At 46.3% G+C, this 27,847-nt stretch overlaps 2 protein-coding genes across 2 annotated transcripts in view; one reads left to right on the top strand and one right to left on the bottom strand.

The window, feature by feature from the left end:
* Window positions 1-5,600: 5,600 nt before the first annotated feature.
* CLDN11 (claudin 11) lies at window positions 5,601-16,362 on the top strand. Its single transcript, XM_076340666.1, has 3 exons — window positions 5,601-6,019; window positions 8,823-8,987; window positions 15,181-16,362. Exons 1-3 carry the CDS (start codon window positions 5,794-5,796, stop codon window positions 15,411-15,413), a joined length of 624 nt encoding a protein of 207 aa, XP_076196781.1. The 5' UTR covers window positions 5,601-5,793; the 3' UTR covers window positions 15,414-16,362.
* Window positions 16,363-19,169: 2,807 nt separating this feature from the next.
* The window catches only part of SLC7A14 (solute carrier family 7 member 14), a 33,589-nt gene continuing 24,911 nt past the window's right edge, over window positions 19,170-27,847 (bottom strand). Inside the window, exons 6-8 of the mRNA XM_076341374.1 lie at window positions 27,194-27,402; window positions 25,766-26,643; window positions 19,170-23,275 (exon numbers count right to left, since the gene is read on the bottom strand). Of these exons, the coding sequence (XP_076197489.1) occupies window positions 22,953-23,275; window positions 25,766-26,643; window positions 27,194-27,402 (1,410 nt within the window). The 3' untranslated portion in view covers window positions 19,170-22,952. The remainder of the gene's footprint in view (window positions 23,276-25,765; window positions 26,644-27,193; window positions 27,403-27,847) is intronic.

Genomic DNA, 27,847 nt, shown 5'->3' with positions numbered 1-27,847 from the left:
AACGAGAAAATATATGAGCTTAGAGAGTAAAACTCCTGTAATTGCGGCAGTCTGAAAGCACCCTCGTTCGCCATGTAGCCATGGCGTAGCCTAGACGAAAGAGATTTTTATCTAAATCTCCAAACTTAACTAAGTCTATGTTTTAGTTTTTGTAAAGCATATCATTTAGCTTGAGTATTTAGATAAATGTAGTTATATTTCACATTCTTAAACTAATTTTATTCTATATTTAATATATTAATAGCTTAAGTGTAAAATCATTTGTATATAGTAAAGACATAATGCAATTAGTGAAGTAGGAAAAGTTGAATGGGAGCATAAAGCTACTGGTGGCCTGAAAAAACAAGGCCTGTATTTTAGAAGTCACGACGTTTTATTCATACATTCTTGTTTTATATCAGGGGAGGGGATAGCTAGAATGTGTTATGAAATTTTTTGAAAACTTTCCTAGCATTAGTCGTGAAGTTGGCCTTGAAATGCTGTCATGGTCAGCTTCCTAGAATTCACTTGTTTGTAGAGTATATATTTTGATTGTCAGTAAAGATAACAACTTTGTATTTTTTCTGCACTTAATTCGTGTAATTAATCCACACAACAGAGTTTTCTATAACATGGTGAAGTCGGCAAAAGATGTAATTACAGCTACCTGTTAATCTGTGCTTGCAATATTTCAGTAATTTTATTTAAGCTTTTGCTAGTAAGCAGCAGAAAGCTGCAAATTTCAGTTTTCTTTTTGCTCATTATATTTGTAGTGTGAGTATTCATCAGTTTTCATTACAGAAAGCTTGTAGAATTTTCTATTTGTTACATATTTCTGTTTCAAAAAGACATCCATTTTTTAGCTTTTGTGAAAGCAGTTACTGCTTACAAATTGTACGACAATTTTGTAGTGTGTCTCCATTAATTAGAAAATTGGGTTTTTTTCAGGGTTAGTGGTTCAGTTGGAAAATGCTTGAAAAATGAGTTTTAAGCACTTCATCAAGCACAGCAAACAAATGGTATAAAATTTTGCTATTTGAAAATTGATTAAATGTAACAATATCAATTGAAATTTTTTTCTTCAAATATAGATACCTCACTTAAAGGAAAGCACAGCTGTACTGTATTTAAACTAATTCTAGGAAATAATAAAAAGTTGGTCTAAAATATTTTGTTGCCATTTTGTTGCTTTCTGTGATTGACGAAATCTGTTTTTGTGTTTTCATACTCACTCTCGAAAGTATTTATTGATGTTGACATGCCAGTATAATTATCTTAATAAATTACAGAAAGTAGCTGCAAAACAACGGAGTCCGTGTTAGCTCAAGGCAACAGGTTGAATGACTATTCTGAAACCATAGTAAAAGCCTGTGAAAAACGATCAGTGCATTCAACCATTTTTAATACTTTGCCAATGATGTACAGTCTTATTGTTGGAGTTGCTGTGGTTGCATTACATGACACACAAAACTGTCCTCTACCTCACGTGAGATTTAACAGATATTTTATATGGTTTTAGTAAACAAGATGCATCTATCTGGTCACTTAGTTTACAAATTTTGAATTATATTTATTGACACATGACATACTGTGCTCTTAGCTTATACCTCAACTGTATTTTGTGCTGTTACCCATTTTCATGCCTTGTAAATACCTGTATAGATTGTGGATTCAAAAACAAATAAAGAACTGTAATGTCAGAACACTTGTCTTCGCATTATTTTTGAACACTGACTTCTAAACTTGACTTTTTGAAAGGTGTTTAACAGCAGTGCTTTTCTAAGGAGGACAGAGTCTTCCTTGCTTTGATTACAGTGAATTAAAACCCGATTATACTGAAACTTGACAGCAGAACTCCCAGTGCCTGCAGCAGGTCCCCGGTTTTCTAAAGGGCATTTTTAGCAAAATCTACAAGATGAATAGCCCTCCCTCACCGTGAGTCCATTTTCTAAACCTCTTACGGCTCTGTGAAGATATTACTGACACTGAGATTTCTATGTATCTTGACCTAAAGTTGGTGTTTGTATGTGTAAAATTTGGCATGTTCTCTGGTGCACAGCTTTTGTTGCTAGTTGACTACTCGAGCAGTGTTTGAGTTGTTCACACCTCTCCTTAATAGCTTAGTAATGAACAAGATAAAAATCGCACATCACCGTATAAAATGCTGAGATTTATAAGAAGTTAAAATCAGAAGTGAGAATTATACTTTATTTGCTGATGGAAAATATGCCCTACAGTGACTCTCAGGAGTTCTTCGTTGCTGTAAATCACATGATTATGTTGCTTAACATTTTTGTCTGCCATCGGGGAGCTTAAATAGCAGAAAATTCAGAAGAGAAGAGAGGAAGGAGGCAAGAAGAAAAGAGGGAGCTGTTCCTGTAAGCTATATATGAATGGGTTTTCTGTTTAGGTTGAACTTCCCCCACTTATAACAATAGGCTATATTCTGTTGGTCACTTAAAAAAATCAAGGTTGTAGTAGAAAAATACAACTTGTACTACAAATAATATTTTGGAGATTTTCTAGGTGATTTTATTCATACTATGGGTTTGGGATTTTTTGACAGATAAGCAAGTGCAGTCCCATACACACACAGATATTTTTCCTTCCCCTCAAATCAGAGCAAAAATGCTTTGTCCTTGTTTTAAGGTACTGGTCTTGCATATAGGAAATCCTGATTGTTTCAGATTATTGCAAACCCTTAATGCTACGATGTACTTGCCTGTATTTTACAGCTGAAGAGAGAAGTGAGCGGTATTAAGCAGGATGAAGATGAAATTGGTAGTATTTTGATGAGCTCACCTTTTAGTATGGAAGAAAATGAACAACTAGCTGTACCTCTTAAAGAGTTAACCCTGTTTATTTCTGCATCCCGTGTTATATTTTTATACTGCTGTATTTCTAAGCAAGGGAGAAGCTATGGGGCTGAAAACCCTGCAAATAAAAAGTTCAAGGTGAGTAATTTGTATGAGAAAAAGCCATAGGGTGTTGGTAGCTTGTGCAAGTATGACTAATTGCAACGCATGTCATTTGTCAGAGAAAACAATGCTGATTAAGGAAAAACTGCTTGAGTGACAGGGTAAAAAGATTGATTTTTAAGGTGTTCACACTGTTGCTGAAATAAATGCTTGTGTAGCACTTGCTTTAAAAATGGCAAATTTTAAGAATATTGCCCTAAGTGTATCAGTTTATTTAGCATATAGCTGGGAAGTCATTCTTCTTTGTTTCTTATTTTACTGATCTTGTGAATCATTGTTCACTTGTAGCATACTAACTTATATTCACTGAAATATCGGTGGTGTTATTTATAACACTGACAAAACAGTCCATGTTTCCTGTCTCTATTGTCATTAATGAAATAATTCAAACTGTACCCTACGGGCACCAGATGGAGTACTGTTGAATAGTACCGGTTGCTGAAGTGTAAAATTTACTTCTTGCCTGTGGAACTGCTGCACGCTCTTCGACATACACATTTGTGAAGGAAGACGTGGCAGTGTAAGACGCTTTTGTGGTTAAGGAAACCATAACTGTAGGAGACTGAATTACAGTAGGATGTATCCACAGCCTGCAAATTCATATCTCGCAGCATTTAAAAAAGTCTTTTTTTTGTGCATTAGGATGTGCCTGCACTATCACCATGTAAAACGCTTCTAATCTCAGCTTTGGGATGAAATGGGATATCAAGATGTTGCAAAATTTTCTGGTATTTTGAAGAAAAACAAAATACTTTGAAGTATATTAGATATCTAAGTATTAGCGTGATTTAGAGAATATGCATGGTTTTTAAACTCCAAAGGACTGTGTGGTGACAGTACCGTTAGACGACAGAGGTTGGGATCAGTCATCCCAAAGTGGTTAAGTATCCTTATGCCTGGTATTAATCAAAAAGCAGTATTAAGCTGTGTGCATTTATACTTGATACAAACAGATCAGATGCTTAATTTACAGAATGATTTAAAGTTAGATGGATGAAATGCTAGACTGAAAAAATGCAAACTGAGTCAGCGAAGGGGAGAAGCAGGAACGTGTTCATTTGTCAGCTCGTCTCCTTCCAAATTCAGGAGGTGACGCAATTGCGTGGTCCAAGAAGTGGAACAACACTTGTGCCACTCAAGAGATGACAAGTTTATCTTCTGAATAATAAATAAGCAGGAATATTGTTTGGGGAAAGATTAAATCCATCTAGAACTGAACCCTAGACAACATGAAAATGGTGGTTGGATATAGGTAACAGCTTGTTCCACCTGAAGTGGGTGCAGTAGAAGAATAAGCTATGTAGAAAGGTGGAATCGCATCAGGAAAGTCAGTGGCAGCATGGCTTCACAAAAATAACACAAACCAGGTACAGGAAAAAACCAAAGAGTAACCAACAATATAAAACAAATGTGAAAACAACTATTAAATTTCTATTTATTATAAAAGCTCATCTTCAGAGGTAATTTTCAACCGTTTATGTAGTAAGCCCAGTGTTCAGATGAAGCTTTGACAAAACAAAACTCTGGCCTCGTGTCCTTGAATTTTGAATCTAAGGAACATGTGACAAATGAAGCTTAGGATGGTCTTGTTCATGTTTTTAATTTTACTTGCTAAAGAATGGGAAAAAATACTGTTGGATGAGGAGCAGGGTATATTTCATTCCCGGCACCTTGATCTTGGAGTGTAGCTTCCAATATTTCTTTTTCACTAACAGCTCTAGGAATGAAGCAAATTCATTGTTCTGTCATTTTCTTGTCCAATTTTTCCCTTCCCTCGTGCAATGTGGACAGCTCTCCGCTAGTGGTCTCTCCAGGCATGTTTTATCTGTGTAGATCCAAACCTTCCCTTTGCAAAATTAGAAGCACTGGAAGACGCACAATGATGAAATTTCATTAGGAATGTGTTGGCACCCGATAACATATGTATGTGTTTGTGAAAATACAAAGTAAAGTTAGGAAAATATCCTGCCTGCCTATTTCTCCTGATGCAGAACGGGCTGTGATTTTTGTCTTCTTTTGGCACTTTGAAGTGGGCTGTTCCTTGTTCTATTAAGTAGACTAAAATTTACACCCATAATGAGTCTGAGTAAAAAGCTGCTCATTTTAATTTTAGCATTCAAAAGTGGAAATAAGGTGCTGTTAAACGCATATTTAAGACTCTGTGAGTGTTAGTTAATACTTCTGAAAACCCAGGCACAAGCAGAGAATGCAGTGATGGGTCTCTTACTTTTTTGCAGCTACTGAAAACATCAGGAAAGACCCAAGACTGATTTTGTCCTTCTGCTGCAGCCGCGCTGACACTTTTGATGAGATGATCAATTCCACCTCTTGAGTATCTCTGTCCACCATGTTTCTTGCCCTGTCTTTCCATGAAGAGGTACCAGTGTGATCATTTGTCTTCAGCTCGAAAACACTGCCTTAATTTTTCTGCCTTAATGCTAAATTTTGAATAGTCAGGCTGTTTGCATTTGAATAAAGCAGTCTGGTTTGTTTTTCAAGCATGGGTGGGTGTAATTCTGCGTCTCCTCCTCTCCACACCCTCCTTCCCCTCTGAGTCTCTTGATGAACTGGCAGAAGTTGGGGCTCCCTGCTCGCTCCTCCCATGCGTTATGGGGCTGGAGGCAGCCCTAACCCCTCCCAGGGAGGGAGCTGGGCAGAGGCAGCCGAGTGCCTGCAGCAGCACTCAGGGACCTCTTCCTACCAAACTCCCGTCCCTCCTGCTCGCAGCTCGCAGTAGGTCCCAGCAGCGGGGACCCGCAGCAGGGAGGTCGCCAGCCGGCTTTGCTGAACCCCTGTGGGCGCTCTCCTGTCCAGCTTGCCCCACCAAGGGATCGACATGGTGGCCACCTGCCTGCACCTGGCCGGATTTGTCTGCAGTTTTATAGGGTGGATCGGGGTGGTTGTGGCAACGGCCACCAATGACTGGGTGGTGACTTGCGGCTACACCATTACCACCTGCAGGAAAATGGATGAGCTGGGATCCAAGGGGCTGTGGGCAGACTGTGTCATGGCGACAGGTCTTTATCACTGCAAGCCCCTCGTGGACATCCTCATACTGCCAGGTACGTGTGCCCCGTCCTCCCCCTTCCCACCTGGAGGTGAGGAGTGAAGCCTTGCTCTGAGCAGTGCAGGTCCTGCTGCCGGAGGAATTGATGGTGAAGCTCCTTCAACTTCATGAGCGCAGGAGATGGTCCATTAAATACGCTAAAGAATGTGTATGGTAGTTTTTAACATGATTCTCATTAAATTATACCTGGTTTTAATCATACCGAGGTATCGTGTTATCTGTGGCGATTAAAGTCCAGTTAATGTTTAATCATTGCTCTTAGTAAATGCTTGCTGTTCCTTTCGCATCTCGTATCCAGATTGCATTGCAAAACATATATAGCATATTGAGGTATAATAGAGTACTTTGAGATATAAAAGAGTATTTTGAGTTTTGCTTTGAGATGATGATGAACTATGACAAATGTTAAGGTTCTATGCCTTAAAATGATTTTGAGTACAATGAATCTTCCAGCGTCTATTATTAATGCTGCTATGGCTTTTAATCTTTTGGAAGATTGTCATTAGTCTTGATGGTCTTGTGCTTCCCACATGTTCTAAGGCGAGACAGAACTTTTACATGGCAAACATGTAACTGCATTTAACTTGTCTTGATATTTTCTAATTTTATAGTAATTTTCATCTAGTTTACTGCAAAGCAGAAATTAAGCAAGGTGTTTCATCAGTATTAATACAACTTTTGAGCTGATTAAACCTGCCAAAGTCTTGTGTGGTCTTGACCTTGTAAGTTTAGTTAATGATCTTACCTGTTTCAATCACTGTTAGCTCTGTAGCGCTTCTTCATTCTGCTATGTTTTAGATTGCACCTCCTCTAGCATTTCAGAGATGCCTCTTCCAAAGCTGACAGGGTAGAAATAACCATTCCTTGTAGTTTTCTTTCATGTTTCCTTACTTATTTGTTTAAACTGTTGTGAAAATAATTTCACAAGAGGTTAGAAAGATTATTCCCAAATTTCTCTGTTACAGAGCGTAGTCTATATCACATATTGCTTAGCAATATTGAATTTCTCAGACTAGCTCCTATTCTCCCTTTCTCTGTGTATGTATACTTTTATTTTAGTAGGTTTACCTTCCTTATTGCTACTATTGTTCAATATGATCCGGCACAGAAGAACAAGAAAAGGCTTGCCCTGAAGAAACATTATTGAATGAAATTTAATAAATAGGTAAATAGGTCTTTCAGCAGCGGAAAGCAATGCTTCTCTCCAGCAGAAACAAATCACAAAGCAAGATGCTTCTGCTTGTAACCCATTTGATACCCACAGCTTTCCATGGGAGAAAAATTTATCCTGGTGTGCCTGATAGTTGAAATCTATTTAGAGTCTTTCATTGCCTGAGTCAAGTCTTTAAAACCAATGTGTGTGTGTGTATTCTTGTTTAATCGGGATTGATTGCGCAGAAACCACACTGGGCACTGCCAGCTCCTTTGTTTAGGGTCTCATTTTTTCCCCTGGACTCCTCAGGTAACTTCTTTTGTTAAGTTTCCTCCTGAAAAAATCAAGCAAATATACACAGAGTCTGCATTTCCAGGAACAGTAAAATCCTCATTCCTGGTGTCTTACCTGTACGTCAGCGGGACTTGCTTGAGGCCCGTTTGCTGATACTGTTTGAGGCATCACAAAACTCCATGTCTGCATGTGGCAGCCTCATTTCGTTGATAAGGGGGGAAAGAGAGCCAGCATACTCACTCTGCTGAGACTGTCCCAAAAGCTGGTGGAGAGTCACCAGGCCCTGGATCAAATCTGACACTGATTCTTCTTCTTTTGCATGCAAGTAATGACCTGTTTTTATTTACCTGTATTTTATATATAAATTATATATATAAACATATATAAAAATTATATATTAAAATTATATATACATAATCTATATATAAATATAAAAAGATTGATACAGTATTATACAAAGTTCCTCACAGACTGGTAGAAATAGCACGTCCCTGCCCAGCATGCCCACAGTCCCCGTCCCCTGTTGTTCCTCACTGCCTTGTGTTAGGCTGCTGCTGCACAGGGGCAGGCAGGAGAGGGGTGGTAACTGATGAAATGCCAGGGGATCCCGTGATGTCCGTAGGGACCCAGAGGAATAACGTGGCCCTTGGTTATGGCAGCTCAAGCAACTCTGCAAGGTGCAGTCATTTCGTCTCCTTAAGGAAGAGCTGTGCCAGTGGTCAGCTCGAGCCATGGGACCCCTCTGAAACCCCACTAGCAGGCTGGACTCCTGAGGTGCAGCATCAGGACGTGGCTGTGGTTGGTGAGCGTCCCTCCTCCTCCCAGGTCAACAGTCCTCAGCTCCTCAGGGCAGCTGGTGGTAGTATCTTATGGACCTGCATGTTTCAGTAGTGGGTCTTCGACTATTCAGCCCTCCTCTGGGTGACTCTGGACCTCCTCTGCTCGCAGCAAGCTGTTCTTTAAGACTTTAAATTCTTATTATTTAACCAAGGCTGTCTTTGTGAAGATATAGGAAAACTCCTTCCCAGCTGTTTCTCTTACTTTCCCTTCCCATATTTCCCAGCTCCATGATTTCTCAGTGTCTTGCTGGGAAGAGCTTGTGTTTTCCAGGCAGTGCTATTTGTTCGTTGGAAAATTTTGAGCTTGCACATCCCGTGTTCATGCACTAGCCACTGTACAGCAGTCTCACTGTCTTATGCCTGGTGAAGATTTAATTGTTTACACAAAGGATTGAACCTGTCTCCCGTACTCCATGCAAGTCTTGGGAGCTAATCAAACAGAGGCCTTTGTCCAAAGGTCTCCTTCTCTTGTGCCGAATAATCAAAAGCCTCTTTCCTTGCCTTGCCAACAGGGTATGTCCAAGCATGTCGAGCACTGATGATTGCCGCCTCTGTCCTGGGTCTTCCTGCTATCTTCTTGCTGATAACGGTCTTGCCCTGCATCCGGATGGGCCACGAGCCTGGAGCTGCCAAGTACCGGCGGTCCCAGCTGGGAGGGATCCTCATCATCCTCCTGGGTAAGGCGCCTGCCGGCCCCGCGTGTGTGCAGAGCTGGAGGTCGTCTTCTGCTCCAGGATGGTGTGGTGCAAGCTGGTTGCACATGTTCACCTGAAAGCATGGTTGTCCAGGCTGGGCTGACCCTGAAGCTCTCCAGCATCGCTGCAGTCTGTGGGGCAAACAAAAGGCAAGAGCAGGAGTGGGAGGACAGGCAGGAGGCAGGGAGCAAAGTAGAGAGAAGAGGGGAGGGCTGCGAAACCCTACTTGCATTGTCTTGTGGAGTCCTCGAGCACGGCCACCTCCTGTGCCTGTGGGAGGGCGACAGCCGTCGCAAACAGGCAGCTGCCTGCGGGCACTGGTTTTGCTGGTTCGCTGTGGAAGCGATGTTATTTTTGGAAAAGGGTCTAAACTCCCAAGCTGCTTACAGGGAAAGGATAGCCTCCGAATTTTCCCTGGGCATTGCAGATACAGCTGGGTCAAAGTAAGCTGAGGTGTTTGGTGAGGAAAGCCCGCGGCTGAGGGGGTGCTGGTGCTGTGGGGACAGCGGGGGAGGGAGCAAGGAGGTGGCATGGACCTGGGAAGAGGGCTGGCATGTCCCCTGTGCCTCCCAACCCCCTCTAGCCAGCCTTGCCCTTGGCCTCCAAGTTCCCCTGGGAATTTCTTGCCATCCTCAGTGCCTGCGGAGGAGATTGTTTTGAGCAGCACAAACTGTGGAGCTCATTGTCCCCAATGCAACACCTGCATGTTCTTGAAGCCTCGTCATCTCAGCAACAGGCTGCGGTGCCTTGTTTTCACCCGTCTGTGTGGCAGAGGAGGAGGGGTGAGGGAAAGTGGCCTCTTTGTGTGGCTCTGCTGGTCGCTGGCGGCCAGCGCTGACATCATGCCCGTCTTCTTTCTTCTTCTTCTTATTTTTTTTCAAGTGGGCACTGGATATAGCTGCACGCTCGGAGGGGCTGTCCTCTGGATGCTCCTTCCTTGCAAGCAGTCCCTCCTCTGGTGCCTTGGTGAGAAGCAGTTAGTACAAGTCAGTACATCTGAAATTTAAGGGACTGAGACCAAGGAGCTCTTTCCATGCCTGTGGGGTTTAAGGGCATGTTGCCACAGCTGGAAGTGCTGAAATCAGCTTTATAGGGCCTGTTTAGGACATCCTGATCATGAACGGCTGTGTCAGAGAGCTCTTGGAATGTGACGTTCATCCCTGTCCCGAAACCTTGAGTCACGTATTTGGGCTTGGGAAAGTGAAAGAAAAAGATTTTTCTGCCTGTGAATGAAATTTTAGTGCCAGAGGGGTCTGCTCTGCCGGATTTCCCCGGCGCAGGATGAGGGAGGCCTAGCAGAGCTGTACTTTGTCACAAACAAAAGTGACTTTTCGGTTCCAGCTGAGGAGAACCATGCTGTAGATCAGCCCCGTTTGCATGGCTGCAGACGTGGAGGCAAGAATATTGCCCTTAAATCTGCTTTGCCGAAGGGCATCAGGATTACAGGACCAGCACATGCGGCAAACAAATTGCAGTGGCAGTATTGGGTAACGCTGCATTAGAACAAGTGAAATCTCATATCTTGCAGTGTTGCACCAGCGGTTTGGGGTCTAGTGTGCCACTCTCCTATCCTGGTCTTGCTGTGGTATAACACCAGGGAGGAGAATAGATGTAAGAGGACGGAGGAGAGGGGTTGCAGTGCTCCATAAGCCAGGCTCCTCTCCGCCTCAGAACATGGTTTTCCCACTAAGTAGATCCTGTGAGGAAAGGAAATGTGTATTTACACAGACATTGGCAGACAAATGCTCTTTGGGTTGGATTTGGACTTACTGATTTTTACCCCTGTGAGTTTTGAAGCATCTGCAGGTGAAGTGGTTTGCCCATGTCACTGATGTCCTGAACGATCTGGGCTGGGAACAACAGCCTGGTCACAATGTTTTAGTCACAATTACAATAATGCTCTTTTTGTCAGATCACAAATGAAGAAAAAATAAGCTCCTTTTGCTCTTAAGTTTGTTCTTCTTTTAAAAAAAAACCAAACCAACCCACATTTATTTTTACAAATCCCAAATTTTTCCAGGCTGATCAGCAAGACAGTCCCTTTGGAAGAAGAATAATGTACAGAGCTTGGGACTTTGACATTATTTAAGCTGATTAATGATCTGTTATTTGCAAAATGAGGTGTTACCATTCCAGAGCATTTAATAAGCATGAATCAGGCCTCGAAAGTCATAATACTGACTTAAAATTAATTATATTATAGAAGTAATATGCCCTGGACTGTTCTTATTTACCCTCTGGCCACTGAACTCTCGTTCGTGGTTTTCCCCAACCGCATGGGTTCCAGCCTTTTCCTCTCAGTGGAGACCAACTCCCAGAGCTCTGGTTAAAAGAAAACAAACCCCAAAACGCTCACTAACATAGCAGAAGTAGAGAGTGGAGATGTGATCAGGAAAGCTGGCCCCATGGCAAACTTCACTTGCTGCTCGGGGAAGGGATGGCAATTTGTAACTGAAATTTATTAAAAAGGAAAACAGGGGTTGAAACAGTGTGGAAAAAAAAACCCAACCAAACAAAAAAAAGTTGAAAACTTGCCAGGAAAACAATGGGCTCAGATATTCCATTGATTTTTCTGTCTGCTGATAATAGCAGGCTGCAGAGTGCAACCGGTGTGCACACCCTCCTATCCTGCCTGCTGATGTATTTATGTCTTTGCTTGATCCTATCTGTCCAAGAGAATTGATTTATTGCCGAAAACACCCATCAGCAGAGGTTTGCTCTGAGCCAGTATGAAAACATTTCATACGCTAGTGTTGATGGAAAAACCCTGGCCCATCCTGTGCTGTTGATACTAATTCGGGGGACCCCGTGCTGGTAACCAAGCGGGCATTTTCCTAATGGAGGTGAGGGATTCAAGACACTGGAAAGCACAGATGAAAAATACATTAGTTATTGGCAATTACTACTGCAAAATGACCCTATTAGCTATTGTATACTAAATAAAGGATATTAGTAAGTTTTTCTGAACATTGCATGAGATTTACTTGTAAAACCATAGATATCAAGATAAAAAGATTGCCTTGAACATGAAAAAAAAAAATCATGGATATCTATTATTTCAACTAAATGCTTTGAAAGAGAAATCTGTGTGACTTTGAGCCAGCAACTCAGAATGATTAAATTTAGCTGCGAAAGAGAAGTATTCTTTCTTCTGCAGAAAGCCTTTAACTTACTGTTAAGGAATTTGGCAGGGACTCACTGTCCCTTGAGTTAGAGTAATCCTGCTCTATCTCCCCCACCTCTCCAAGCACCTTCTGTGCTTCTTGTCTATGTGTACTTCCATCTGATTAAAATATGCCTGTAATGTAGAATATTAAGAGTTTCAGCTCAACGGATTGAGCCACTGCAAATCTATAGTCAAAAAGGACTTAGAAATGCTGGGAGCCTGGGATGTGTCCCTATGGATTCACAGTGGTCTGACGGAGCAAGGACAACCATACCATCTATTACTGAGATGACTTTCACAGGTAGAGGCAGTGGCTTGTACAGGACTGCCTACTCTAGCTGCAAAAAGCAGGCAAGCTTTCTCATATGTGTGTGCCCCAAAACATGCCTGTTTTTCCAGCTAACATAGTTGGTCTAATAGAAAATATTCCTTCTGTTTGCAGACTTTCTTTTACTTTTCGGCTAGACTATATTGACTACAGCAGCTCTACTATCTGAAGACATTCATATTTAGGGAGAGGCAAAGGGTCTCTCAGTATCAGCACAAAAGAAAAGGAGTAATAATTTCTATTCAAAGAGTTCGCCCTTGTAGACAGCTATTTTAGTACTTGAAACTTGCCCTAAAATGCCTTTTCCAATCCCTTTGGGTTTCTTGGCAAATCAACTTTTTTTCAGCCTTCCTCTGTGATACAGCTAGACCAAAATTTGAGTTCACCAAGAAATGTTGCAATTGCAGACCGTCCTTTTCACATCTTCTCGGAGGATTTACAACCCAATCTAATCTATGCAGGGCGATGAAATCCAGTCCTGTTTCAGGGCGTTCCTCTTGCTGAGCAACGGGGTCACTGGTGACTGACGGCAGCTGGTAGCCTCCAAAGGCAGAGAGGTCAAACTAACCCGTGCAAAGTCCTTGGCCTGTGTTTCACAGCTTTCTAGTATTGTCAGCACTAAAATAAGGTGGTTTTACATGTAGTTGAGCCACATGCACAAGAGATGCCATTGTGTTAGCGTCCCTGAGAGCTCTTCTCACCCCAGCGCAAGTGTTTTCTTCGGTCCTGTGTTGTGGGGGAGGGTGTGGATAGATAAGGCTCTTATAGTCTATGGACATAAATATATATATATATATATATACTTACTGCTGACAGGAAAAGAAAAGATGATTGTGTTTTTTCGGACAACAAAGAAGCTTTTTCTCCAGAGCCCATTAGAATGCTTTGTGGATTCCCAACTGATACATTTTTGTTTTAAAGCATTAGAGGCTCGTGAGCTGTTTGCAGGACTGATCCACACACAGGAGAAATGCTGTTCTTCCCTCCCTGCCTTCTCCAAAAATTCCTTCCAAAGCCGCAGGGTCCTTACTTTGAGGAGGCCCAAAATTATTACTGGCTTTATTAGCATCCTTCAAATGTTCTTCTCTTTTCCATAAGAAAATATTTTCTCTCACAATAACTGCAGCTATTGGGGATGGGTTTTCTGCTGTACTGGCCAGGAGCCTATGGTTTGTTCTCCATTTTAACTAAACAATTTTATTTTTAATCTCACCCCCTTTTTTTTTCCTCTTGCAACCTTAACTTTTTGACACTGCCTCCAGATACCTTTTAACGCGGTCAGTGGAAATCTGTAATGCTGCCACGGTCCTGTTATTGTTTTGCTCTGATTCTCTGATAGCCACAAGGATGGAGTCTTGCACAGCTTGTCCCAGAGGCAAGTAAATATTGACAGATTAATTCTTCTCAGATGTACAGGCCATAAAGGGGTATTGTTTTAGGACCTGCTCCTGTGAGGTGATTAATACCATCAACTCCCGTTGCACTCAGTCCATGTGGGGACTTTGCAGGATGGAGGTAGGACCCTTAGTGAGGGTAGTGAGTATGACCTTGTGTAGCACAAGGAGAATGCAGGGCATGTGTTTTCTCCCTGCTTGGAGCAAACCGTGTGTGTGTACTGCACACTGAAAACATTGTGATCTCTAGCCTGGCTGCCCGCAAAGTGCTGAATTTGAACCTGCTTTACTGTCCTGAGGGTATCTACTTCACACGTTACCTGCCTAGCAGTCCTTGCAGCACCACCGTGGCAGCCTTCCTGCTTTTCATGGAAAAAAACTATGGAGTTTCAAGCAAAATTTGAAGTCCTCAGTCATTTTTTTACCCACTGTAGACTCTAGTTAAATACAGTTTTCCCTTCAGATGAGGTCCCATTTCTATTCAATTCAATAGGCTTCTGGAGAGCCCTGCTGGGTTTGTCCCCATCACTTGATATAGAGAATTTTCCATAGGGAAGTGGAATCTGCTTTCCAGAGTTTTGAGACACTTCCCTCTCCATAAAAACCCCCCAGCAATGCTGTACTGCTGCTTATTTTGTCTCTGCCCATTTTCTGCTTGTATTTTATAAACCTTACTCTGTCTTGCTAACTGCTGGGATATTTCGTTAATGTTTATGTGACCATTCAGTAGAGCAACTGCAGTGATGCTGGTTGACATGGGCTGAGGACATAGCACGTGAGTTCATGCAGAAATAGTGATTTAAACCAGTTGACTCTGGGCCACCGATTTTACTGTCTCACCAATGCATATGGCTTCCGTGGTCTTGCTTCATATCTAATCTATTCCTAATTCTGCAGCTCGCCAGAGCATCAATTTCAGGGATGACTTTCATTCTTCCCCCTTAAAGATCTTTCTAGGGAACAAATCTGTTTCCCTTGTAATAAATGTATCAGACTGTGTCAAGCAGCAGCTGGTTTTCCTTTTTGTTTCTTGGTGCCTGAGAGAGATGGCTGTTCTCTCTTGATCTCTCTCCCTGTGAGGCTCCCATGCTGCCTCCTGCTCGGAGATCTCTTGGACCAAGCCCTGATGCTGATGCTCCTGGGCCCCACCGTGGGACTGCAAGGGAGAAGGGATGGGCTTCCTCTCTGTCCCCTGTCCTGCAGAGCCTTCCCTCCCCTTTGGTGTGCTTTGTGTCCCCGTGGTGGGGTTACATGCTGGAGTTACCTTTCCTTTCCGTCTGTCCCCAGCCATGTGTGGCGTCGTTGCAACAATCTGGTTTCCCGTGTGCGCCCACCGTGAGACCACCATTATGAGCTTCGGCTACTCCCTGTACACGGGCTGGATCGGCTCTGCCCTCTGCCTCTTCGGCGGCTGCGTCATTGTCTGCTGCTCGGGGGATGCCCAGACATTTGGTGAAAACCGTTTCTACTACGCCTCAGGATCCAGTTCCCCTACCCACGCGAAGAGCGCTCATGTGTAAGCATCCTGGGGACGTCCCACAGCTGCCGTTGGATGCTTTGGCTGGTGGGTTTGTGTGCCCTGGGTTTGCTTCTACTGACACACACTGCTGTCAGGCTCCCAGGGGAAGATTTAGAAAAGCAGCGCAAATGTCTGGTAGTTTGAAGCATTATCCTCCCCATCTGTTCCCCCCTTCTCTAGAAAGAAAGCTCCAGCCGGCCCTACCTCTTGGTCCTCCCCATTTTGTCCTGACCACCTGCCCCATCTTCTTGCAGCCAGGATGACTCGGATGGTTTGGGGTTGTCATGTGGGTTTTAGGGTTTTTATTTTATTTTCTAGCTCCCCTGATTATAGGAGAGTTTAAAGCAATAAAACAGAAATGAGAGAGACACTTTCCCGTTGTTAGAAGGACTCTGGCAGCTTCTCCCACCATGTCACTATTTGCTTTCCCCTGTTCAAGGTCACTGCTTTGGCGCGGTTTGGGCAAGAGGGTAGGGAGGAAGGCTGTACTCTCCAACTGGGCAAATGTTTCTCTTTTGGAACAAGAGTAGGGGAATTTTTTCTGCCTTTCTCTGTAAATACTTTTGTATGAGTTTGATCATTTTAGTAACAGTATTTCCCCCACCCCCACAGTCATCAGTATGAAGGAAACAGAACCCAAGGGTCCTAATTACACGGTAGATAACAGTGCCTTTTTATATAGTTTTAAATGACTTCGGGGGCTCTAATCCCTGCACTCTGGTTTGGTTTCCTTTTTTCCTTTGTACAGATCAGTTACTAAAAATGTATTTTTACATTTTTTTAAACTCCTTGCTTTCTTCCTCTAAATTTGTGTTCTGTCTTGCATCATTAAAGTAGTACATATTAACATGCAGTATAATGTACCTGTTACAATACAATTCTGGTGAATACTGATGATGCCTTTGTACTTTCAGTGAAATACTGTACAATAAATAACAGAGTACCTGCAACCACTGGCTTCTTTTTTTCCTTCCTTCCTGTGTGTTTCCATAGCTAGCTTTTCCATGACAGGGGTTTCCCAATGATTTTGAAGAATTTTTTTCTTATAGCAGTTCAGGATGAGAGATTCTGCTCTGCTGTGGAATTAAGTGGACCTTTTGTTTTTTGGGGGAATGTTTAAAATATGAGTAATCTTCCTGCATGGTACTGACTGCTGTCTTATCCATTCGTTCTTTCAATGTTCCTGACAGCAGCTTGCCCCAGAGGTACCAACTCGTGGTACTCTTCATATCGGGGAGACTTAGAAACCCACTGAGGTGGTGGAGATACACCCCCAGCACTGCTTGGGTGTGCTGAAGTTGAGAAGTCATGTTGCTGGAAGTGCTCTCAACTAAAATAAGAGTCTGATCTGGGGTCATTGCTCAGATTAAAACCACGTAAGATCAAGATCTAACTCTGTCCTTACCAGAGGCTGTAGCAATTTAATTATGTCAATACAAAATCCCATCTGTTCCCGGAGATGTTAACTCAGTTCAAATAATTTGTGCAAGCCAGGCTTCAGGAGCAGGAAAAGATGAATAGCCACTGTTCAAGCATGGAAAAAGGGGAGACCCCAGGTAGTGTTGCATGTAGGAGGAGAGGGCACTGAGCAAGCAGAGGAGAGGACCAACCAAATTGTTTGGGATGATGGGGAAGAATTTGAAAACAAGGCTGCTGGTCAAGTCTCGGTGGATTAGGGACTGTCCTTTCATCTTGGTCTACTTCAGTTGGAGAATCCAAACTGGGTGACACAGCCATGGGCAAGGATGCTGCAGTTCCCACAACTTGCCTCCTCCATGTGGGAAGCCAAGGTGGGAACATTTAAAAGGAGTGAATAAGGAGGCTCCAGGAGGGGCTGGTCATGTCCCAGGCTGCCTGTGCATCACCTTCCAGCTCCGACACGCAACACCAGCATCTGCCTTTAAGGCCGAGCAGTCTTGAACATGTCTCTGTTGTGCAGGCTTTGCATCGCTGCCATCCTATACAATGTACCCGAGGTGGGCAGTGGCGCGGGACTGGCAGCAGGACACTTGTGCCCATTACATCACAGGCAGGGCACAGGCAGTTGTTGTATGCGCTGGAGAGACGCTATAAGTGCTGCCATTGATGTGCGGGTGCCACGGGCGAAGGGGTGGTGCACAGACGTGCCAGCTTGTGCAGGCTGCCCGGGGATTGTGGATTGTGCGCCGCTGCCTGTGGCTTTAGCCGAGCGGTAGCTCTGTCCGGTTAACCCCAGGGCCGACGGTGGCGTGGGAGACCTCAGAGCAGAAAGCTGCTGGAACGCTGCCCTGCAAATGGCCCTGGAGCAAAATGGGAGGGAAAAGCACAGGAAAACCTGTCTGGGATGCTTGAGGGGGGGTTTTGGCAAGGTGTTGGTGTTGCTGGAGGGGCCCGGGCAGCGGTGCATGACCCAATAAGGAATGAGCACTGCCAGGCAGCGCTTATGGGTTTTTTACTGCGCACACCATCGGGCTGCAACTTGACATCTTCAGCCACGCGGGGCTCAGGACCCTCGGCAAGGGCTGGTGCTGGGGCTCTGCTCGCCCTGCCCATGGTCACAGGTTACTGGTGGCCAATCCCAGATCCAGCCCTTAGAAGGCCCTGGGCAAGCTGCTCAGAGGAAGGAAGAAGCTTTATTTCAGGGAAGAGAAGAAAAATCCAAACAAAGCAAAACAACCCCGGAGCAGCTGCGGGGAAAACGGACATCTGCAACCGTGGGGCGTGAGGAGATGGGGCCAAGTATGGGACAGGATATTAGTGCTGGCACTGCAGAGGGGAAGTGTTTGGAGGAAGCACAAAGAACATTAAACTTTTCTAGTTTTCAAAGGATCGGAGCTGAAATACCTGCTTTACGCCCTCCCAAAACGCCCCAATCCCCTGTGGGGTTCTCCCAGGCTGGGTTGACCACAGCGCTGTTGGCTCTTGGAGGCTTTTGGTGCTCCTTTGCTGACCCGAAGCCTCAAAATAGAGTCAAATATAATTCTCCTGAATGGAAAAACTGCTCCACGCCATGCCTAATATCAGCTATGGAGTGGTGTGTGTGAGCTCTGGTGGTCACCCCGGTGTGGTGGTCCCCGATGCCCCAGTGGAGCCCTTCCCAGCTCCACCAGGACCAGCTATAGCTCCCCCTCACGGGGAGCATACCTGGCAGCCTCCCCATTCCTGAATAACAGGAATAACAGCAGGGAGCCCATGGGGGGACACTGGTGGCCCTGAGCACCCCAAAGGGGAGAGGTGACTGTGGTCCTGCGAGCAATGCCTGCCTCCCAGCAGCCTCGGTGCCCATGCAGGGGGGTGACGGTGCTGTGACACCCCAGTAACCCCAGGGAAAGGTGGGTGCCTGCAGCACCCTGAGCAGATGGGAAGACATCGATGCTCCCCGGGGCTTCACCCTGCAATAGTCAACCTGCGGTCATTTGCTTTAGGTTTTTTTCTTTTTTTTTTTTACTGTGATTACCATTTTTTTTTCACAACAGTGCAGGTAAATACCAAAGTCAGCCCATTGAAATGGATCTTCTACAAAGGAAATTTTGAAGCACTTACTTAAGGCAAGATTTGTTCATCTCTAGCTTCAATTTAGCACTGAAAAAATGTCAGACCTTCAGGTACTGTTTGGCTTAACAAAATTTATATGGGATTTTTTTTATTATTTTTTGATTTAGTCTTTCATTTGAAAGATTTACATTACTATGGAAACTGATACTAAGACACATTTGTCTCTGGCTTTCTTTAAAAATCCATTAGTTCCTGTTAGATTTTTAAATGTAAAGGCACACAATAAAGCTTTATGCATTTATTAAAATATACAGATTTTGGTAAATTTAGATTTGTTTCTTGGTATCTTGATAATATATATATATTATATGTATAGTTGTCAACAACACAATCATTTGAAAATAAAAATCACTCCATAACGTATCTGCAATTTTTTTTCTTTCTCATGACACACTACAAGATCCCATTGTACAATGCACCAATGGGCTTTTGGAAACCACAAAAAAAAAATTAATAGAACAAACTTTTTTTAACAAATACACCAATTTCATACCAGAACTGCAGAGAATTGTTACACCAGAAAGTACCATCTGCAAAAAATGCAAGATATACATCAGAAAGACCAAACAAAACAAAGTGAAGATCATTTACAAGCTGGATTTACAACATCCCATGTCGTTCGGGGCGTGATTTCTCTGCCACGTGGATGCCGGCGTGCTGGGCCTTGTAACCAAGTGGTCGTAACCGTGCGGAGTGAATTTGTGGAGGGACTGAGATCTTATATAGTCCGTCTGGAAGATTTGAGGTATTTACGCTCCGTCTGTATCACGCACCCGGGGGTGCGTGCCCTGCGGAGGGCTGTCAGGCGTAGGGGGGCTGTGTGCCTCTCACCGGCAGTGGGAGCAGCGTGGTACTGCTCTGCCTGTGTCCTCCTGATGGGTCAGGGGTGTGAGAACCTCCCTGAGGGGCACCCAGGGGGAAATTTGGATTTTGGGGTTACAGGAAAACAAGCACTTGCACCTCCTCCCAGCATCAGAAACCGCCCCTGGGGCCAGCGGTGCCCAGAGGTGATGGACACACCTGAACATTTTGGCCTTTGCAGCTTTTGTTTGTGCCCACTGAAGACTCCAACACCCGCTACAAGGGAAAGCGCCCGAGCTTCCAAACGGAGGCTGAACCCATGTGTCCCCCACACACTGCCGCTCGGAGCAGGGTGGGGATATCCAGGCAAGCCCCAGCCTGCGACTTGGCTGCCTTCTCCTTACACTCCAATGCTAGGTGGGATGTGGTGGGCTCAGGAGGAGGGAACAGCTCCCACCCCCTGCCACGGCAAAGGCTGACAGCAGCCCATCCACACCAGACAGTGCTGTGGCATCAAATGCTGTTTCCTGGTGGTCCTGGGGACATGGCACAGCCGTCCTGTCCTGGCACTTCCCTGGGAAGGGGAAGGAGGATGGGTGAACAGGAACAAGAGCAGCCGAAGGGCTTCACTCAATGCATGGGTCCAATGGAGAGGTTCCTACAGGCGCCAAAGAGCAAGGGATCAAGCCCTTGTCAAATTATACAGCATAACTAGAGCGGACATGACGACAGACACTGGTACTGGTAACTGCTCTGTAGCAAGAGATTAAGGCTGCAAAAGGAATAACGGGCTTCGATTTGACAGGGTACTTGGGCACAAGTTTGTGGTTCAGCAGATGCCTAAATACCATGTGGAAGCAGGACGAAGACGACTCCCTTGGATATGGTATAGTACAAGAGCTGGTAGGAAAATAGCATCAATCTTTCTCCCTGAAAATGTAAAGCCAGACCTGCGAGGTGCCATCTCTCTTGGGTACTTCTAAGGCATCGAGGACGAGAGCAGCCAAGCATGAGAGGTGACCTTTGCGAGAGGTGCTTGGCACCGCCAGAAAGGTTTCCCGAGCTGGCCCGTGAGTGGTGCACACATTGCAAACAGCTTTTCGGTGGGACATGCTCAGGATTTCTGCTTGTAGAAGCGTGGTAGGGGTGGGCAGTGGGAGGGGATGCCAGAGCGAAGCTTATGGGTCCTTTTGCCAAATCCTCGTTCCCATCCTGAAGTCCTCGTGGAGGCCAAACTTCTCTTGGTTTTCCTGGGGTGCTCCAGGTTAAAATCTGCAGAATAGGATGCTCTTCTCCACTGGGAAAAGGACTGTAGTTTGTGACTGTTTGAGACAGGAGCTGCAGGTGGGAAACTTTTGCAGCCATGGCCAGAGCCTCTCCATCGAGCCCTTGAGCCCCAGGAGCGATGGGGACGGGTGTGGGTCCAGGTACCCTCTGCATCTGACAGCCCCCTTGCCCACAAAGGGTGCCAGGCAGGCTCTGTGAGGTGTTTCAGGGGGCTGAGCCTCATCCAGTGAACCAAAGTGTTAATGGTTCTCAGCATCACATGTTGGAAATTCTGCCTCATGCCACTGCCTATGTTAAATTGTCTGCTGGGATGCCAGCAGCAGCCCCTGATACTGGGGGTTGGTTTGGGCTGATCCAGGGGAGCCCCAGGGATGGATCCGGCTGCAGCCTTCAGCAGCCGGCAGGAGGATGGGTGTCACTGTCTGATGGGGTGCTTCCTTGCTTATTATTTTTCAAAAAGATGTTCCTCTGTTGCAGTGTTTTAAACTAAGCATGTTGGTGATGGGCTCCAGAACTGGACCTGTTGCTAATTGCTGACTCAGCAGTGCAGCTGCCGTCTGTGCTGGGGGAGACGGTGGCTGCAACCAAACTCCATCACCACCGATAGTGCTGAGGAGACGCTGGCAGCAGGGAACCTGATGGCACTGCTGGGGGTCATGGCCATGCTTGGGCTGTACCGGAGAGTTTAACTACGAGAAATGTCCACCTGCAGACCACCTCTGCCCTGTGAGCCACCAGGTCTGTTTGGTTTCAAACTGAAATACAGACATTTATAGAATGAGCAGCGTTTTAGTATTTTTTCATACAGCATCCACCAAGCCAGGGTCAGAAACAGAGAAAATGGTACAAGGTGGAGACGGCAGGAGGGGAAGAGATTTCAGCAGCTGAGTCCTCGGCACTTGCCACATGTGGCCCAGCCCTGCCAAGACATGGCTGACCCATGGACGTTGCTATTTTGCAGGGGCACGGACACATCCCTGAAACACCGAGGCCAGAGCGAGCGCTGAAATGTGCCCACCACAATGAAGGAATTACAACGTAGTCATTTTTGTAAAAGACACAACGTGATGAAAACAGCGCTCAGCCTCAGACCGGTGATGCTCAGAGAAATGGCATGTGGTCCCCATTGACCATTCGCACAAGGTGGGTTGAGCCCTCACTGTGACCAGAAATGGGACCAGGCTCCCAACCGCAGATTTGGGATGTTCAGCCATGCTGGGATTTCAAGGTTTGATTGAGACACGGACTCATTTTGAATCACAGTATTTGGGATGCTTGGATTTGGGGTGTGGGGATGGACACGGGGGTAGCACTGCTGTGTGCACCGAGTGCCTTTGCTCCAGAACGGGCCACAGAAACGCTGTGTGATGGGACCAACATCCCTGGATCCACCTCTGAGCTACTCCCTTGAAAGGGGTTTGTCCATCTCCATTTTGTACCTACCTACCCATCTGTCCCTCTGGCTCAGCTATTACTTCTAAGGTGGTTCAAAGAAAAAAACCACACATGCTAAGAAAGTGCCAAAAATGTAAGAGTGGCATCTCACTGCTGTGGCCCTAGGGTGGACATTCCCTGGGCACAACTCGTCTCGTCCCCTCATGCGGCTCCTTCCACCTCTCAATGCCCTCCCAGTTTGGCACATCTCCCACTCCACCACCTCCGCTGGTGCAGCTGGTGCCAGGAGATCAACCGGTGCCGGGGCATCAGCTGGCATTCACCAAAGTGGGACCCGACCGGTGGAGCCGGGATGGGCCACGGGTGTGTTTGGTTCGTGGTCAACGGCAGTCGCAGAGCGTGTCCCGAGGACCGGAGGTGAGCGGGGTGGTGGTGGAGGACCCAGGGAGGATGGGACAGGACGGGGGAGCCGTGGGGACCCTTCCTCATCAGCTGGGCGCGCGGCGCCCCGCTGCCCGCCCCACTACTCGGGTGAGTAGTCCAACTCGTCGTTGGCGATGAGAGCCTCTGACGGCGGTTTGTGCCTTCCTTTGCTTTTCGACCTGCTACTCGTCCGATGGCTTTCCTTTGCTCCTGCCATTTGCTGGTACGAGAAGCCCTTGTCCTCAGAGGGACCCCAGCCCGGGTAGCCCTCACTCTCAGTGGCGTTGGAGAAGCCGTCGTCCATGGAGAAGGGGTCTACGTCCACATCGTAGCGTTGGTAGGTGCTCTGGTGGAGGGCCTCCTCCCTGGCACTGATCTCCAGCGTGCTGTTCCACATCCCATAGCCGAAGTAGATGAGCAGACCTGCAGTGGGTGAGAGGGAGAGGGTTGGACCCCAGCCACCCGCACCAGCACCGCGGCCCCTGGATAAAACATTGCTATAAACATGCCATGCCCCAAAATGGCACCTGCCCCCCAAAGCCCACGTCAGGGGTGGGTCGGGGATCCAACCTGTCTCACCGCCAGCCTCCTCCCACCCAGCGCTGGGCTGGCTCCAGCTGATGAGGGTTAAGCATAAGTAAATATACCTATATATTTTAAGCTAGTGTATGTTGTAGTTGATGTCTGTTCTTTGAAGCTGTCAGGGCTGTGTTTTCGGGTTGCCAGCTGTGACCTGAGGGCTGTATGTTTTAAACATCAGCTGGGATTGCTGCTGGCCACGTGATTGTGCCATCTGCAGCTTTGGTGGGACGGCAGCTCCCAGCAGACGTGTGGAGGCTCCCAAGTGCCGACAACCGGCATCTCCACCCTCTTACCCTCCCAGCTACCCTTTTCTCTCTGGAATTTTCTCATGCTCTCAGTCTCTGTCCTGCTGGTGCTCACAGCCACATGTGCTGCAGGGTTGTCAGGATGAGTGTATTGGGTATTAAAACAGCTCTGAAATCCTGTCCTCCTCCCCTCAAGAGTTTCATTTCATCTTCTCCCTCTAGCCCTACCTGTTCTCACCTTCCTGCACCAATGCTTTGCCCACAAGCAAATGTATCTGGAGATCTAATTTCCAGTGGATCCTGGGATTAACCTGCCCCAGACGTGTGCATAGAGAAACGCAGACTTCTCCATGTGCCATGGACTGGCCATGAGGGACTGCTTGTGAGGTTAAATCCAGAGTCTGTGTGGCAGGACTGTACATCTCCATCAGAAAAACAAATGGAATGTGCCTCCCCAACAGTCGAGCAGCCATGGATGGGGCTGGTGGAGTCCATCACACCTTAATAGAGTGGCTTAATTGACTTGTTGCCATTGCTGGCAGCTGAAGATGTATTAGATGTACCCACAGGGGAAAGTATTTAATCACAGCGGATTAAATTGGTGCTTTGGAGCCATCTTTGCTTCCAGGTAGAAGGGCTTTCCCTGGATTTGCAGCTTCACCTATTGCCTTTGAGGGCCAAAAAAACCACCAAGCATGTCTTCTCCAGCCCAAAGAGTGCATGTGGCAGCTACCGCCCAACAGCTCAGCTTGGGGTAAGTGGATTCTCAGAGATAGAGCTTTGCTATGGGACCTCAGTCGTGCAGGACTGACCCAGGATAACTGCAGTCCTCACCCCAAAGCAAAAGAGGGAATAGCAAAATGGGGGAAAAACGTGGTAACAGCCTCTCCCAAAAGGGTGGAAACCATGAGAATATTCTAAACTCTCTGAGACACCAGGGGGAGATCCAAGGTCTGTTCATGTCATCTCCTGGCTCTGACAACTGAGTTCAAACATCTACAAATGTCAGGAGGCACCTGAGAAAAGCACGAAGGCTGGTGAGCCTGGTGTGGTGGACTGTGCCTGCCCGCCCCTCCTTCAGGAGGGGTGATTCCTGCCTTTATGGGAGGTGGCAGCTGACTATGACCTTTGCATCAATCCTCATTCTCTTTCCCCACAACTTTCTCCCTCTCAACCCAGGACCCTCAACCCTGCTCCCAAAGGGGAGGGCTGCTGGTGGGATACTTGGCCAGGGATAGTCTTTTTGGGTGCTGGCACTATGCTCAGAGTCTGTTGTCTGCAACTGGGGCTCCTCTGGGCTGCTGCAATATATATGTTTACCCATAGGCTTATTATTTCTCTGTAAAGAGTCCTTGGCTTTGATATTGTCTTGTTGTTCCAGTTCTCTATAGTCCAGACTTGGGAGCCTTCAGGAGGAGCTATGAGAGCTGCTCTTTTTCTCCTGGGTTTGTGGAGTAAGTGGGTTGCAGTGTAAAGCAAGGGAAACTATGGACATGCCAGGCTCCTGGCTATGTGCCAGGAAGACTAAATTTGGCAAAAAAGGTCCACAACAGAGCCTGTGAATCCCGAGATCCCCCTGCCACAAAGTTAAGGACTTAGATGAAGAAAAGGAGATACAATCCACAGATCCCTTGGCTCTCTCTCTCCCAGGGCTGTTGGGGCTGGGCAGCTCTGGGCTTTGGAAACACAGTGCTGAGATTTTGGTGTGGGCTGCTGAAGAGCTCAAGTGGGTGAAATAGCAAGAAAGCAGGCAGATTTCTGTAGGAAACCTGCCTGCAAGGCAATTTCCAGAACCCACCTACTTTGCATCAAACGACTCATCAAAATAGTCACCTTTGCATGGAGCAGTTTACTTCCATCAAACTGACATTTTCTGGAGGTGTACTTTTCCATTTAGCTATGGTTTGGGGGCTTGATTAACTGAGGTTTCTAAGAACTTCAGGCTGACAAGGGGCAAATGCAAAGGACTAGGTATGTCAGAGCTGAAGAAGCATCAGCCTAAGCACTCTAATTAGGGAAGTTATTACTAACATCCTTTCAAAAAAGTGTCAGTTAAAAAATTAAAATAAATGAATCTGAGACTCACCCACAAAGCACCAGACGGCAAATCGGATCCACGTAACTGTGGAGAGCTTCAGCATGAGATAGATATTCACCAGCATAGCAAAGGCAGGGACGAAGGGGAGACAAGGTGCCATGTAGGGCAGCTTCTTGGGGTTTTCTGGCTGCTGCAAGATCACAAACACCAGCACGATGATGAGCAGGATCATCAGCACGACGAGGAGGACAGCCCACCAGCTCTGCTCATAGATGTAGTCTGCCCCAAAAATGATGAAGGAGCAGAAGATGAACATCAGGACGAAGAGCAGGAGCACACAGGTGGTCACTGTGTGGCCGGTGGCTGCCGTGGGGCGGTCCATTTTCCCCGGCAGTCCAAGGTGGATCCTCATTGTGTAGTAGCGAGGGCCAATCAACTTCTTCAGCTTGATGAGGTAGATGTTCTCAGACTCATCTGCCTCTATCCCTGAGGTCATGTCGACCGTGCCATAATTGGGGTGATTCACATTGTAGGTGGATTTATCAGATTTCCCAATTAGCATCTCGTTATCCCCCAGCGACGGCAGATTTTTTGCCCCGCATGTGTTGGTCGGTGGGCCAGTGAACTCTTCTCCTTCGCTCCCTGGGGAGCAAGCTTCCTTCTCGCAGTCAGCCAGGATGCCCTCCTTCTTCTTGGTGTGCTCCTCGGAGAGGAATTTGACAAAGCCATCGATGTCGCTCTCAGGCTGGTATCGGAGGAGCAGGACACAGACGGAGACCAATGTGTAGGCGAGCAGTGTGCCGATGGACATCATTTCTATCAGGTCCCTCAGGCTGACCAGCAAGGAGAGCAGTGCTGCAAGGAATCCGGAGACGATACAAGCCACTACGGGAGTTTCCGTGTAAGAACTGATGTGGGACAAAAATCTGGAGTGCAAAACAGTTGCAGAAGGTTAAATTGCAGATGGCAGTGGTTCCGTCACAATAACTCTTACTCGGCTAGAGGGGCCAGGCTCAGAGCTGTGATCCCTTCAGCTCTTGATGCTTTTTGGTGCTTAGACTCTGGACAGCTGGGGACTGGAAATACTGCTGAGACTGGCTCTGGGGTTAGATCTAGGTCTAACCAGATCTGAAATGGGCACTTGGACACTTGCAAATAAGCGCCAAGATTTTATGCATATAAGCTGCTCTCCTTTGCAAGTAACTCTTGAATTAAATGCTTATCCTCCCATAAGCTGAATCTCTAGGTACCAGCACCAAATGAGAAACTTTTCCGTAGATCTATCCTGATTTTTTTCCCCAGGATTTTGCTTTGGTGTGTGCCCTGTTCTGCAAGCACTGAGTCTGTGCATGCCTGCTGCTCCCTGCAGTCATGGCACCAGGCTGTCAGGGTGCAGGACAGTCCCTGTCCCTCCCAGTATACTTCCCTTTAGGTCCCAAGGGGGAAAAAATAAATGCCAGCACGGGCATGACTGACCTGAAGAGCAGCCCATCACCAGCCATGGCATAAATGACTCTCGGCATTGGGAAGAGGGAGCCCAGCAAGCTGACGGTCAGGCCAGCCACAGACCCGATGGCAACAATGAACTTGGCTGCGTAGAAGCCATGGGCCACAAACATTTCCATCAGTGGGGACTCGGTGTCGATGGCATCATAGGGCACCATGAGCGTGAGGATGATGCTCACCTGGGGAAGGCGAGAGGAACAGGACGTGGGTGTCAGCTGGGGACTCGCAGGGCACAGGGGCTGCTTCTCAAGGGTGGAAAGCCAAAAAATTTCAAGTCTGATTGAGATTATATCCCTATGTCCCCTGTGGAGGGGATGTAAAATGGTAGAGGTAAGGCCTCCGACGGCAACAAGGCGACACCTTGAGCCTTGCTGCAGTGGTGATGCAGAAGGCTGGTGGGACTCGGTGGGGTTAGTAACACTCGCATTGCCCATGTTCCTGTGTGGGGACAGCGCTGCCTGAGTCATGCCCTCCCCATGGGACAGACCCAAAACCCAAGATAGCACTGCCTGGGGCAACGCTCTAATCCTATTTGAGCCAAAGAGAAATTGGTTTCGAGGCAAGCCCACCACGCTGCAGGAGAGGCAGTGGGTGAGTTTCTTTGAAATGATCAGAACAATATTT

The sequence above is a fragment of the Aptenodytes patagonicus genome, chromosome 6 (genome assembly GCF_965638725.1).
Source record: "Aptenodytes patagonicus chromosome 6, bAptPat1.pri.cur, whole genome shotgun sequence".
Classification (NCBI taxonomy): Eukaryota; Metazoa; Chordata; class Aves; order Sphenisciformes; family Spheniscidae; genus Aptenodytes; species Aptenodytes patagonicus.
This window is presented reverse-complemented; position numbering and strand designations above follow the sequence as displayed.

What these genes read in the sequence shown, in the direction of transcription:
- CLDN11 (XM_076340666.1), top strand. Translation starts at nt 5,794, where the DNA reads ATGGTGGCCACCTGCCTGCACCTGGCCGGATTTGTCTGCAGTTTTATA. An exon ending in GGACATCCTCATACTGCCAG is followed by an intron (nt 6,020 to 8,822) that starts GTACGTGTGCCC and finishes CCTTGCCAACAG; the next exon opens with GGTATGTCCAAGCATGTCGA. An exon ending in GATCCTCATCATCCTCCTGG is followed by an intron (nt 8,988 to 15,180) that starts GTAAGGCGCCTG and finishes GTCTGTCCCCAG; the next exon opens with CCATGTGTGGCGTCGTTGCA.